The 15,374-nt window shown below is 38.4% G+C and overlaps 1 protein-coding gene across 1 annotated transcript in view; it reads left to right on the top strand.

The window, feature by feature from the left end:
* The window catches only part of fstl4 (follistatin-like 4), a 208,942-nt gene that overhangs the window by 76,570 nt on the left and 116,998 nt on the right, over nt 1-15,374 (top strand). The window contains exon 4 of the mRNA XM_084940729.1: nt 3,910-4,152. Within this exon, the coding sequence (XP_084796855.1) occupies nt 3,910-4,152 (243 nt within the window). The remainder of the gene's footprint in view (nt 1-3,909; nt 4,153-15,374) is intronic.

The following is a 15,374-nucleotide window of genomic DNA, read 5'->3' as shown; positions in this document are numbered from 1 at the left end:
GTAATAAGTCAGGTCAGGCTGCACCTACCTGTGGGCTGTGCTTAACTGCCAATATCGAATATGCTTATTACTGATTACTCCACCAGTTATTTTCTATTAATTGATTCCAGGTTTAGACAAGAATATGTCAAATGGACAGAAAAAGGTGGTCACACATTTCAAAATCCTAAACTGCTACTTTCACAGTAGTTACTGTGATTTATTTGTTCTGTTAATCATTATTTCTGTTCACATAAGGTTTAGTAATTTCAGCAGCATTTCTGTGTGTTCGTATTTGACCATGTTCCAGTGTTTGCAAGCACAGAAGCTGGATATTAGACCATGACTATGTTTGCTTACATACTAACACATAAAGTGAGTAGGAGGGTGCCGGTGTGTTAATGTATGTGTTTGTGTGTGTGTGAGCTTGTGTTCCTCTGTGCATTGGCCCCCAAATCTCCTTTATGCAATTAAGGGACTTTGTCCTCCAACAACAGCGTATTACCTCTATTATTGAATATGCTGAGAGTTGAGATATGATTATACTGGAGGCAAATTCAATTTCTCTTTTCAGCAGTTTGAATATAAGAGCGTGGACTGGGTTCTTTTAAGTTAAGCCAGTATGGTTTTTAGCCTTATTCAAGAGAGGGATAATAAAGTTGACCCCTTCTCAGCATCCCGACTGACTCAACCTCAAAACTGCATGAACACAATGGCTACTAAATCTATTATTTTCTTTTAAGAGCAAATCATCCTTCTGACAGTGACTTTAGAGTTTTTAGACTTTTTTTTAGATGCTAGAATTAGCGTTCCTTTCCAGTGTTGTTTTCTTTCTTACCTCGACACTGAATTTATTAATGCCAAGCAGTTTGTTGCAGTGAACAGTCATGTCGTTTATGGTTTGCCCTGGTTTCCATGGCAAATAAGAGAGCTTGTTGACTTCAAAGGTAAACAAGAGGCACAAAATGCTTGCAATTTTAATAGGAGAAACAGCAGGATCAATTAGAGCTTTTAAAGCTTTGCTTTAACGCCAAAACTTCATTTTTCTGAGCGCTTAGAACAGTGTTTTAACTGATAAACACCCACCGTAGGCCTGTAATGGCTGCAGGACTCCTAATCTCCTACCACCTTTTGACATTTTTATATTTTAACAGAAACCAAAAGGATGGTTCAGAAGTTCTTATCTTATGCTGATCTCCATAAACTGATTGGTGCTTTTGGATATGCAAAATCTGTTAGTACCAGTAGACAAAATGGAATTTCAGATTCATCTGCATTTACAGGCACTGACTAGCTGTCAGAACAAGTTTTGGCTTGAATGTCTCCTACCTACACTGGAAGTCCTATAATGTTCTTAGAGGCTAATTCTGCCATGTAGTTTCCCTCTGTGGTTTTCCAAATTGTTCTAATGGTGAATGAAGCGGTCTCCATATATAAAATAATAACTCAACTCATATGGTAGGGATATCTGGATCTGTCCTAAAGTGGTTCACCTAATTTCTGACTGATAGAACACTTTTAGTTTCAGTGGGAAACTTCCGGTCAGATGTAGTAAAAAAATTTCATGCGGAGTCCCACAAGGATTGGTTTTAAGCCCCTTGTTATTTTCATTATATATTCTTCCTTTAGGCCGTATCATTAGCAGTTTCATAATTATTTCCTAACATCTGTATGCAGATGTACATCTCCTTTAAACCTTGGGAATTCGACAAATTATCCACTCTAATGGACTGTCTTAAGGAAATTGAACAATTTTTTGCAGCTGAACGCAGACAAGGCTGAGTGTTTAATTCTTGCTCCAGAGAGTATCAAGCCCCAAATTAGTCAATTGGTCCTTTCTCAGCCTCGACAAAAGCTACTGCTCAGAATCTTGGAATAATTTTTGATCAATCTCTGTCTTTTGATACTCAAGTCTGTGACCCGCTCCTGCTTTTTTCATTTAAGAAATATTGCTAAACTTAGGACTATCGTCACCAAAGGTGAAATGGAGATGCTTGTCCATGCCTTCATCTCCTCCCGGTTATTGTAACACACTCTTTTCCTGTCTGTCTAAGGCTTCCTTAAATTGCTTTCAAGCGGTCCAAGTAATAAATTCTCCCATATCACTCCCATGTTAAAATCCTTGCAGTGGCTTCCGGTTGGGTACAGATATCAGTTTAAAATCCTCACTTTTACGTTTATGTCTTTACAAGGAGAGGCCCCCACCTATATCACTGAGCTTCTTCAGCCCTACTCTCCAAACCGGATCCTTAGATCCACTGATAGTGGTCTTCTGACTATTCCACGGACCCATTTGAAAATGAAAGGGGATCGCGCTTTTCAAACCCTAGCTCCAATACGGTGGAACAGTTTACCTCCCCCGCTACGCACCATCGACTCTGTGGCTTCTTTTAAAACATGGCTTAAAACACATCTGTTTAGAAAGGCATTTGGGTAATGTTCATGTGTAATATGTTGTTTTGTTTGTTTTATATTCCCATGTGAAGCACTTTTTAATAGCTTCTTGTTTTAAAAAGTGCTATATAAATAAATTTAACTTATTTACTTAATTACTCAAAAAAATCAAGTCTCATCTATATCAAATGTTTTACTCATTTTTGTTGTAAAATGCTTTTATTTTCAAATAAAACTACAGAATGAATCTTTATCATCTTGCAGATAAACCCTAAAGTTAAGCCTCTGCCAATAAATTCAACACTGTGGGTGCTTGCGTAGGAGAGTTTCATGTTTGCCTATAATTAATTGGGCGCTCTCACGACCGTATGAAAAAACATGTAAACTCTAGGAGGGATCTGGCGTTTTTATGTTTAATATATTCCCCTGGCATTTGCCAGATGAGGTTGTGAGGCAGCAAATTCCTTGCTTGTACCTTTTAGAGAATCTCGTTTTCACTGTAATAACCCCACGGAGCATGGGCCAGAGGTCAGGCTCACGGAGTCAGGAAACATCAATCCAAGGTGGCGCATCTGGCTGAATCAGCAGCTTTTTGACTTCCTTTAAGTGCAGATAGATTAAATCAGTGAGAAGAAGAAGAAGCAAGGTGCCCTAGGCAGTGAGTGGTTACAGTGGTGATGGCTGTGTGCATTTGTCCCTGCATATGTGTGTAGGTCAGGAGATGACACAAGGAGTTGTTATAATGAAGAGGGTGAGTAGTGAGTGCATTTGTGTTAATAGGCAACAAAATAGCTAAGGCAGAATGTGGAAACTCTACTTACATTTTCAGTGCCCTTATATACACATATACACCTTGGTATGTTTGTATGCACATGTGCTCATGTATGTGCAAATGATTGCTGAGAGGTGTTAATAAGGGCAGCCTGCAGTTTGAGCTGTAGAGAGTTAGACTGTGTTTTAAAAAAAGGTTTATCCTCGTTAGCACCGTGTGATAATTGCCATCAAGTTTGGAGGTGTTTGTCATTGGTTTACGGTTTTTCTAATTTTGGTGCCTACTGTATAATCCATGCAAATGTGTTTTCCTTAATACATATTTGATTCGTTTTATTCTGCACCACATATCTAATTTTTTTAAAAATGAGAATTAATGTGATTTTTTTTTTTAAATTTGGTTTTGATTCATTTATTTGAAAACATATTTGTGTTCAAGCATTGGATTTGTCAGTGATTATCTAAGTTCTTCAGAATCTCACGCTACATGAGAACTGTCCTTGAATTTTGGCCATGTTATTTTTAAGCAGCACAAATCTGAGAAAGCAATACTCATGTCTTTGTCTGTCTGTGCCGGAGAGACAAATCTATTTCATTTTTGCTTTTTGTAAATTCAGCTGATCTCTATCTCTGCCCTTGTAACTCTTTCCGATTCATATAAGCAAGTAAAAATTGCCTAAGTTTCCCCCTCTCATACGATTTTATGAAGGCATACACTGGCTTTCTTTCTTAATATAAAAGCCCTTTTCTCTCTTGCTCTTCCAGCCCTGTCTGATCCGGATGGAGACCCCTGTCGGAGGACCTACTGTGGACGGGGTCGACAATGTGTGCTAATGGCAGAAACTGGCCGCGCAGAGTGCGTTTGCCAGGAAAAATGCCGGCCCTCCTTCGTGCCGGTGTGCGGCTCAGACGGCAGATTCTATGAGAACCACTGTGAGGTTTACCGCACTGCCTGCCTGGAAAGAAGACGGATCTACGTGGTACACAGCAAGGACTGTTTCTTTAAAGGTACAGATTTAGTGCTACACTGCTACACTGACACTGCAGAGGGCTGCCACACGCTGTTAAAAAAATGACTGAAGTTATATATTTGAAGTTATATTTATAAAAAAAGTCTATTTAACTTGGATATTCTATTATAATTAATCAAAATAAATTACAAAGGCATTTAGGATGAAGAAGATATAGAGGACATATGTGTGCCCATGCTGTGATACTGCAGCTGTTTGTCAAAATTATTTTTCCCCCAAAGTTTGATAACAAACAAACTAACAGCTTGCTGCATGCATTTGTTTTTCAGGGATATTTCAATTTTACGTCAGTCTTTTTCACATATTTCACCATCTGTTGTTGCTAAAAAAGTCTTAGGATTAGGTTATTAGGTTTTGTGTTAAATACACTTTGATGAAGTAGTTACAAAAACATTTCTATATAAAGTCATTCATAGTTTTCATATTATTTGAAGATGTGTGATGCGTGTGAGTTTGGAAACTTAACAGTCCCATGTTATAGAATGTGTGAACAAGTTAATGAGCCTCCCATGTCGCAGCACTGTGCCTTCCAGGTTTCAGCTCAAAGAACCGCACATCTTTGTTTCCAACTCGCCTCAGCACAAAGCTAGTTTTTTAGCTTTGTTAACTCTCTGAAGCTTTCAATCCAGCTGTGCTGCTACTTCCCACAACTCTCTCAGCCTGCGCTCACTCAGTTAAAGGAAGTGCAGCTGATCAGGCATCTCTCTCTTCACACTGAGTGATCATTTCTCATGTCAATATAGCCGAAACGCCCACCTGCTGTTTTTAACTTATGTCAGGATTTTAGCAGTGCATAGATAAAAGAAAAAAATGGTTTAAATTAACAGGTTACTACATATTATTGCATATGAAAATATTGTGAAAAACTTTTTTTTATTTCAAGCTCATTGCACATTAAGTGAAATATGTTGTCATTTTTTTTATTTTAGTTTTAAAGATCATTATTAGAACACATCAAAAACAAAAATCTGGTATCCCAAATTATTAGAATATTTTATTTTCAGTTTCAGTAAATGGGTTAAATATAATCTATAGGGTTAAATACCATGGTATTGTCGACTTGTTCAGTACACGCAACAACAATGACAACTGATTTGGGTCCAGATGACGATACCCTCCACAAGCCACAGAAGGTCACTGCTGAAAAGGCTGGCTTTTTGCAGAGCGCTGGATCGAAGCATATTAAATGAAAGTTGAGAGCAAGGATAAATTGTGATAGGAAAAGGTGCCCAAGCAGCAGAGATGGCCCCAGCCCTTAGAGGGTTTTCAAGAAGATTCAAATTAAGAACTTGTGGCGCTTCACAAGGAATGGACCGAGGTGCACTAACATCATCAGGGAAGTGGCTTCAACTGTTCCTAATATTACGACACTGATCCATAGAGAAGGAGGAAAAGGGAGGAAAAGAACTTTTGATCAATGGTCCAAAGTCCTCTTACCACATGAAAGTAAATTCTGTCTTTCAAGGTCCTAGAGTCAGCAGAGGCACAGAATCAAGTCCAGGCTGAATTTCCCACAGTCTGTGTTGATGTGGTTTGCCATGTCATCAGCTAGTGTTGGTCCGCTTTGTTTTATCAAGTCCAAAGTCAACGCGGACATCTACCAGGACATTTTAGACTACTTCATGCTTCCATCTGCTGCAGATTTCCCTTTTCCAGGATGACTTAGGACCTGCTCACAGTGCTGAAACTGCCACCAAGTTACCTGACCAGAGCCTGTTTTGATTAATTTTAGGAAATACCCTAATGATGAGAGATACTAGATTTCTGATTTTCATTAGCTGCCATAAACATCAAAATTAAATATTACACCTTATGCAATGAATAGAGAATATAAGTTGTTGTTTTTTTTTTTCAATTTTACTTAACTCTCTCCAGGCACACCCACTTCCCCATATTCAGTGGTTATTTTGCTCATAGTCCTTTCTGTGGTCTCTGGTCGCCACAACACTTCCAGTGTGAAAACTGGAAAAAGTCTACGTTATCATCTGGTGTAATAACAAAGTCTCACAATAATACAGACTCAGAGACTTGGACTGGAATATACATTTATAACTGAAAGCCTCTGTTTTAGATATATAGACAGAGAGAGAGATATACATGTATGAATAATACATTTTCCTGCTGACCCCATCCTCACCAGTGCATTGCTTAGCTTTCACGGCAATTCATTAAATGACGGTCGGCACTTCAGCTGCCATTTATTGAAGGTAATACGCCGACAAGGAATGAGTACTTTGTACGACCCCACTTTAAAAGCTGAATTAACCCTTAAAGACGCTTGTGTTCATTATTGCTGCCAACAACTGAACATTTGTCGTACTTTGCTTTCTTGTCCCTTCACACTTAAATTGGAAGAAACAAGCAATTATGATGCACATTTTTAGCTCCACTGCTGTTGGCTTTTAAAGTCTGTTGAGATTAAGTGAAATCAAGTGAAATTATTACATGGGCATATTATTTTTTCTTTTCACCTGTCTTTTTTGTGTAATTTGCAGTCATTTCCATTGTTTTCCACTGCTTACACAACAACAAAAACACTGTTTCACAGCCTCTGTATCTTTGATGTCTCACTACATCACTGTGTATGGCACATGTTTGATCCCTTTTGCAAGTGAAAATTGCCCTCAAATGATATTCTAATACCCGTGAGGGGATACATATGAACAGTCTGAAGGCTACGCTTAGGTTTTAACTTTGGTTTAATGTTGAAACATTTAAACAAAAATCGTTGCACTGACAAGCAAAGCAACTGTTTTGTAGCATGTTGCCAGCTGTCAAGTTCCAGTCACAAACATCAATCACTGTGAAAATTGTGCCGGTTTCTGTCAGCCACCGATTCAGTTGAGATGAAAGGACGAAATCATCTGTAGTTTGGCGCTGAAGGCTGTGGCTCGGGGTTGAGTTTTTCTGGGAAACAATAACGATGCACTTACACTGGGACAAGGACAGTAGGCATTTTCATCAGGTGCTTATTCATCTCTTCTGTCTGGTCGACTTGGTTAATCATGCTCCTTTCACTACAAGTCAGCTTACTTATTAGGCAGTTGGCCCTAATCACAAAGACTGGCCTCTAAATCATTTATAATTGCACCCTAAAAACTAATTTGATGATCAATCTTATTGTGGAACTTTAACTGAGTTTTGAGTCAGAAGGAAACCAGTGTTGAGCAGTGCAAACATATCATTAACAGGCTTATTTTGTAGCAAATCCTTTCATAATTCTAAATTTTATATGCATTCAATTAGATTATGATGGCCATCCAAACATTTTTCCATAGACGTTTATGCATTATGTGCACATGCACTGACTCAGTCTGTTCCTTCTTTCTCCTCACTACATATCCATGCACTCACAAATCACCACAAGGTTACCTGGGATCACTGGTTCCCTATTGTAAATCGTTTAAATCTTCACTCTTGACTATCTCTCATTAGCAAAATCGCACTCTCAGCATGAACAGTCTGTATTATTATCCAAAGGCAGCCCACTCACTTTATTATGACTTCGATTTAAAGGTAACGGGGCTGCAAACCTGGTGGCATAGCCTCTTTTTTCCCAGTTTTCCAGGTCAGACTAGTATTAAGCATGTTTTATACTCCCTCTGGGCGCTAATGTTAAAATAGAAAGCAAAGCTATAGTTATTTTTGAGCGCATGATTTCATGTCAACGCAGCACAGAAACACAGACACACAATAACTCACACAAACACGGCAGCACTTTCAGGAATATCACATTAGGGAGGCAAGGATTCCTTCCAGACATTACCATGCATAGCTAATCCACATTAGGGGTGTTCAGTCGGCACATTAAGCTTAAACTTGATGTCTGAATGCAAACCAGCAGGAGATGGAAAATTGTGGAAATCGGTCAGATGTTATGGGAATCATGTGTGTGTCTGTACATGTGAAGTCAATATTGCACTTGACATACAAAGAAAACATTGGAAGGCACGTCTCTCAGTGGTGTGCTACAGCCATTATTCATAATCACTATTTGTACAGAGCACTGGAAAGAAGCATCCCTGGCATTGATCAATAACGCTTGAAAACAGCAACACATCCTGTTCTGGTTTGAAGCTCTGCGTCGCATCTCCAGCTGCAGAATGAGACACAATTGGCCATTTTCCTCCATTTCTGTCAGGATTTCACTCGGCAACTACTCCAGTACAAATAAACTAGGAAATCCTCAACGGTTAATGACAATAGGATAAGACAACAATATTATACAGAAGTACAATAATAGTAATATGTGTCTTTCAAATAAAAATGAATAGAGAAAAAAAAAGATGAAGCTGCAAATGTGCTCATACGCGCCCCCCCTCCCCCTCCCCCCCTCAGAGAGTGAGTAAGACACAAATGGATCTCTGGGGACCCTAGAGCAATGTTTTAAGCCACTGACTATTTTTTTTTTTTTTTTTTTCGCAGAATAGGGTGGGGGGGGTGAATTTGCTTTCAAATATGATAAACCTAAAAGCTCAGCTGTGAAAGCCTATTTCTTTCAGCTCAGGGCCAGGGTCAAAGTCACAGTGTCAAATATAGCAAGTAGTTATGCCAGCTTTCGTCTCGTCATATTTGCATGACTGTGATTTTCTCCGCAGAGCTGGTCCAAAGCGCTTCACTTTGGAAAAGGAAAAAATAACTCTGACCTTTCCTTACTGCCTTCCACTTACAGAGCTCATTTTGTTTATGCATTAAGCTTTTAATAGGTCTGCTTGCATAACCAATGGCATCCGCTGCTACAATTACACGTGTTACTTTAAGCTAAAGTGGAGAAAAACACACACAAACACACACAGACACACACACAAAAGAAACCAAATAATTAAACAGATTTTTTTTTTTTCATTTTATTTATGAGACTTTTACTAGAGTTTCCCAGTTCATCTGCAGTTGCCTGTTTCAGCCACTTACCTGAAATTTGTTATGACTTTAACAAGATTTTACCTTTGTACTCTTTAAAAAGTTTTGTTGTTTTATGTTTGGGGGGTACAATTGTATCTTGTAACATCAGAAGTTTCGATGAGCTTCAGAGAAAAAGTTGACTTTTTTCAAGGAGAGAGGTCAACTCTCCTTTGGTTTTATGTTTTTAATTAAATTTTTATTTTATTTTTTCCTCGGGCAGTGGGGAAAATCAAGGGAGAATGTTTAATGGCTCAAACTACTGTATACCTGTTGTGGCAAACAGAGTTGCACAGGTGAAGGAGTTTACCACTCGGCTATCTGAGGGTACCCAGATATTCTCTTTGATGCAGCTTGAAGGAGGCTGCAGCTTGCTTCTGGCTTGAAACTCAAAAGTGTGTGGTAAAGGATTTGACTTTTTTGACAGACAGCAAAGGTGATTTCAGGGCAGAAAAAAAGGATAATAAACGTCTGGATGGGGATTTTTCTTCTCCCCACTTCTTTCTTTCTTCTCAGCTGATGATTTAATACATATTGGCTAAAAAAATGTGTATTTGTATAATAGCGGTAGAATAACAATGGGATTATAAAATGCCACACTCTGAAGTGAATTGATAACTGTTACATACCAGTAAAAGGGACACAACAATGTTTAAACCAAAACCCTATAAAGAGATTTTCATTCTTTCACCTATTTTATGATAACTTTAATTCTATTTTCACTGCAGCACTTCTAAGATTAGTCTGAGCTCGCTTCAGCTATCCATTTCACAAAGACCGCGCTATAAAATTACCACGGAAACCACAAATGTCTAACGTACACAAGGGAAAGTCAGTTTGTCTGCTCAAGTACGGCAAATAGATAATCGGCTTCAAAGTCAAAACTTGCTTGACGCCAAATGGCTTTAGAAAGGGCAAACTGTCAATTAAAAAGATTGATGTACCTGAAGCACTCAAACTTAATAACCTATTTAGATTCAAATTACTAAAAGTACCAAAAGTCATAAAACAGGTTTTGAGTCTCTCATCTGTTTTTTTTACTTTTTTTTTTTAACTTTTTCTTTTTATAACCATGTGATAAATTACACTCTTGTCAAGTGATTGATCTAATAAAAATGATAACACCTTTTAATAGAGTGGCAGTGCCACCCTTTCGCTGATTTTATTTTCAGAATGAACTACATATAGTAGTGCATCAGAGACAGATCACGTTAGTTTTCCCAGTATTTTAGATATCTGTTTATTTATTTTTGGCTAATTTGGAAAAAGGAGATTACTTTGAGACAGAAATGTTGAAATCTGTAAGTGATTATTAAATTAAAATTATACTTGGCATTCACTTAACTCTTTTATTAAGTGCATGATGTATAAATTCAATTACATTTAAAGATTTTTAAAATCTCATTAGCTTTAGAAATCCCTCTTCTAATTTCCGAAACAGGCACAACATGTTTTCTCTTTCTTCTATTGTGATGAGTGCTGGACAGAGAGTCGGCTCTTTTCTGACCTTGCCTTTGATTATGGCCCTTTCCCTCTGAAACGATCCGAAAAAGAACTAACACAGTTGATTCATCGCTTTCATCTTCCTGATGAGTAGGAAGCTTCTAGAAAAGGCAGTCCAAAGAGATACCTGTTTTCACCGGGTTGTGTATGCCACTCCACAGGGAGGTCTTTAATGTACCTGGTTTGACCACTCTATTATGGACGAGTGTCATTCTGGTGATTCTTGGTTGTGATCCCGCTGACTCTTAGATCAGACGAGCAATGTGGTACCTTTCAGACTGAAATTAGTGTTGAGTCTCCCCTGGGTCTTAGTGAGCTACCTCTCCTACATTTTCTTCCACTAAGCCAGGCGGTTCATAACATTAGTTGCCAGCCCTCACTTGAAATTCCTTGTGGGGAGCCCTGACCACCGCCCCCCCATCCTCTCCAGACAGCCAGGTTAAAGTTGATTGCCGAGCTGCAATGATTAATTGATTGGCTGACTGGTCAAAAATTAATTTTCCAGCCATTGTGATAATAAACTGCTAGTTTAAGTCACTTATCAAGCAGAGGGGAAAAAAAGGCAGACATCCTCATTTCACCTTTTGAAGACATCAGTACTGAAAATAGTTCTTCGGTTGCTTTAACTAGCCATTTAAATAAAGATTCTCATAAGGGTGCTGATTGATTGATATTTTAGCAATCATCAGTCTTCTTGAGATTCACAAGCTGTTGCCAAATTTCACAAAAAAATGACAGCTACAGTGTTCTTGATATAATGAATTGCTTTGTCTTTTCCTCTCTCCAACCTCCCGTTTAGCCATCTATCAACTACCCGTGTTTGCGGTGTCTCTAACTTTTAGAGCTGCCTCAACCACTCTGATTACTCTTCATCATTCTGGCTCATTCAGTGGCAGCTGTGCTTATTGCATTAGCCATCAAAGCTGCCCCCGTTTGTCTTTGTACTCCCTCTCTCTCCCTGCAGCCCATGGCAGCACCCTGCCTCCACCGTCCATCTTATTGCTTGCTAACCCTCTACCCCTTCCTGTGACTGCTGCTATCAACTTAGTCAAGCAAACACACAGTAGTTTGATCATTCTCACAAGAAGGATCAACTTAGCTTGAGCTCCAGGGCTGCGTCTTTAGTTTTATACATAAATCAAGATTATTTAGGGTTAAAATATGATGCCATTAAAGATGAAAAACCAAGTGTAATTGTGGGATGTTCAAGACATCTTGTTTTTGTCTTGCTTTCTTTCTGCAAATTCTTTGTTGGATTTAAATTAGTATAATTTTCTTTGGTTTATTAAAAAATGGCCAAACAATTGCTGTATGGTAATATCCCATAATGAAATGTACTTATGAGCAATTTGTTGCTATGTCACTAAAGCAGGCTGGAATCTAGAAATTATGTATTGCTGATTCTGATACTAACTCTCCAAGGTTTGTTTTTCTTTGTACATCCATACACTTTGTTTAAACTGCTTATCCAATTCAGTCCCTGTGTGGGTGTGGAGCTGGCCTTTCTTATCGTCACAGGTAGCGCGCACTCCACGCAGAACACCAGCAGGTTCGAGTAATGAACCTTTGTGCTGGGAGGCAACAGTACTGACCACTGTCCCACTTTTCCTCCAACAGTATGTTTGTACTGTCATTAATGACTGACCTACTTGGGTGGTGTGAACGAATCAGTTCATTGATTACATTTTATATTCATTCCACTGAACCCTATCAACCTACATCAATTCTACATTACAAGGGCACATTTTAGAAACCCCCACTCTTTAACTGAACTGCTCCAGCAGGGATGTAAAATTGTCCATGTCACATAACAAAAGCTAGTCTGGGCTATGTGTAAAACATCCATTCACATACACAAAAACACAAACTATCACCAGCAGGGGTTGCTTTGGCAGGACTTTATTTTAGTTATGGTGGGCTTTTACATGTATATCAGCCAAATTATATCAGCCTTTCTTATGTGTCATCTTGCGCAAACACTTTTTTGTCATTTTGTCTTTTCACTGCTTCATTCATTCACCTCATTTAGTTGGTCAACAGTCTCCCCTGTGAACAAAGGAGCTGTCTTTTGACCACTGGTTTACCCCAATGTACTGGTGTAGGGGTAATACCATCGACAATGAACCAGTGCTGTCTGATATTCCATAAAACCTTCATGGTGAATCAGGCTACACCTGCTGTGGTTAATTGGGTATCTTCCTGTAATTCAAGAGATTTCTGTCTGTCTGTGCTTTTGTTGCTTTGTCCGCCAACACCTGTGACATGATCAAGAGTTTAGCAACCAAATTTGGCACAAAGATCTTAGGCACCTGAAGGTTCTTATCTATATCAGGATATCAACAGGTTGCCAAGCAACCACCTGTTAGTCATTTTGAACTTTTAAGCATCTGTGACATCATATCCTGCATCCTGTCTTTTTCATTTCACAGCTCCAACATCCGCTTTATAGACACAAAAGTGTAATTTTGAGTGATATTACATATAGGGGATATTATATTGTCTTCACGATGTCTAGCAACAGGCTAAAAAACATGAATGGTACCATTTTCATTTCATGGCTATTAGCTCCAATACGCCAAATAATACTGTAGTGTAGGTATGTATTAGTACTAGTAAATAATTGTAGTAAATAATGGCTTTTCATATTATATATGCCAATTTAAAAACTAAACCCAAAACTATCATTGTTTTGTTTCATTAGTTAACAAACATAATGACAAACTCAAAGAAAATTCTTTATCTGATATTCCAATAATTTTCTGTTGCAAGTTACAATTATTTTTGCCTAAACAGTCGTTTGGATGAATATATGTCTTGTTTTTGTTCCTGTATTTTGTGTTAATTTTGCAGTTGTTTTAATGGCAAAATCAGCTAAATTAGTACTAAATGTTCATTATAACGTTATAAAATTCTTTCATTAGTTTTAATCATTATTGATTTTTTATTATTTTTGCTTTATTACAAGCTTCATCTTTAATGTTTAGTAGATGCTCAGTTTTTTTTTGTTTGTTTGTTTGTTTGCTTGGTGGTTTGTTCTTTGTTTGTGGCTCTTTATTTTTCGCCTCGCTTATGTAGATGCCTACTCATCCTTTTACGTGGACTCTCTCTCTCTCTCTGAACACACACACACACACACACACACACACACACACACACACACACACACACACACACACACACACACACACACGAGAATGACGGTACACGCTTCTGTCATGACAAAAGCAAAATAATCTCTTATGAAAGAGAATGTTTATTCATGCCTAAGAGATTTTGACATGCTTGTCACAACACTGGCATTGCCTCTCACTTTGCCTTTTCTGTGGTGCGCTATACTCCACAGCACCACAATGGACCTCTTAAATCACTTGCCTGGCTTTAGCTGCAGACGTGTGCTGCTCAGCCTGGCACATGCAGTATGGATATATTGATAATTTAAATCCGAGTTGGGAGTAAACAAATTGTGATGGGCATCACAATTTGAAATTCTTTTTTTTTTTTTTTTTTTTTTTTTTACTGCTTCTCACCATAGATGTGTAACACACACACATGCACGCAGCTTTTCCCTCATTTTGCCTTGTTGAAGTAATTAAAAAAATCCCTAAAGTGGGTTTTGTTCAGGGAAAGCCATTTTGGCATTCTGTCTACATCTTGTAGCATTAACAGGTGGCACTGCATCATTTTTGGAGCTCATCATCGACATGGTCTGTTTTTATTACTGTTCTTAACACAACTTTTTAAGAGCTGTTGGCAAATGGCTCTGAACAACTGAGAAATTAGAAAGTGACAAATGAATTCATTTGGCCCATCCCCTTCAATTCAGCAATCCTTTCATCAGTTTAATGGCTGTATAAATGGAAAACACATATGGCTGCCAGTGTTTCTAGCCCCAAACTTTGAAACTTGTCTGATCTGTTTTTGATGAAGTCTCGTTTCATTTACTAACAAGTGAGATGAATATCTTTTGCTCCAGTTTAGACATCAGTTTAATGTCTGTATGATAATTAAATATCAGTTTAATTCAAATAACTCTTCCTAGCAATATAGTGCCATTCATAGTACACACACACTGCTCTCTTTCTGTGTCCATGCAGATCTATTTCATTCCCCCTTAAACAGCCTGCCCTCCCCACTCTTTCCTGATAGACCACTTTCCTCTTCTCTATCGTTCACCCTCGTTTTTTTTTCTTGTCATGCCCCCAATATAGTGCAGATGGGGATTTGAGTGACTCTGTCAAGCTTTTTGCTGCGTTCCCGGTCTGTGTTAAATTGGTTCAGAGCTTAAGTAGAGTGTGAGCCTGGAAAATAAAAAAATAAAAAAACAAGAATCACCTCGAGGCAAAGTGACCCTGGGAAGAAAAAAAATCATATACACTCTTCATTCTTGACAAACACAAACACTCGCACACACAAACACGTACAGAGACATAAACTAGGAGTGTAAAATGGATGTGTGGCTTGGTTCACTCCTAATCCATTGCAGTGAGTGCAAAGATCTTTACCTTCACGTGGAAGTATTTGTAGCTGCTTCACACAACAGGACAAGGTCGTCGCCGTGCCATCAAATTAATCTGGTGGGGGCAATGAGATGGCTCTTTGATGCTATCACGTGATGGATAATCAGATTAGACTTCAAGTATTTGATCACTTCTGTGGACCACTGGGCAAGTTAGCTCAGATAACTGTCTGGGGACTGAACTATAATGGTTCTTAACTTGATTAAGATATATTGTTAGATGAATTTATATAAATTCCAGTATTATTGGTGGTTAACACATTCACTTTACACACACAAGA

Source organism: Perissodus microlepis, chromosome 10, assembly GCF_051167445.1.
Source record: "Perissodus microlepis isolate ML-2025 ecotype Zambia chromosome 10, ASM5116744v1, whole genome shotgun sequence".
Lineage (NCBI taxonomy): Eukaryota > Metazoa > Chordata > Actinopteri > Cichliformes > Cichlidae > Perissodus > Perissodus microlepis.
The sequence above is the reverse complement of the archived record's forward strand: the minus strand, read 5'-3'. Positions and strand labels throughout refer to the sequence as shown.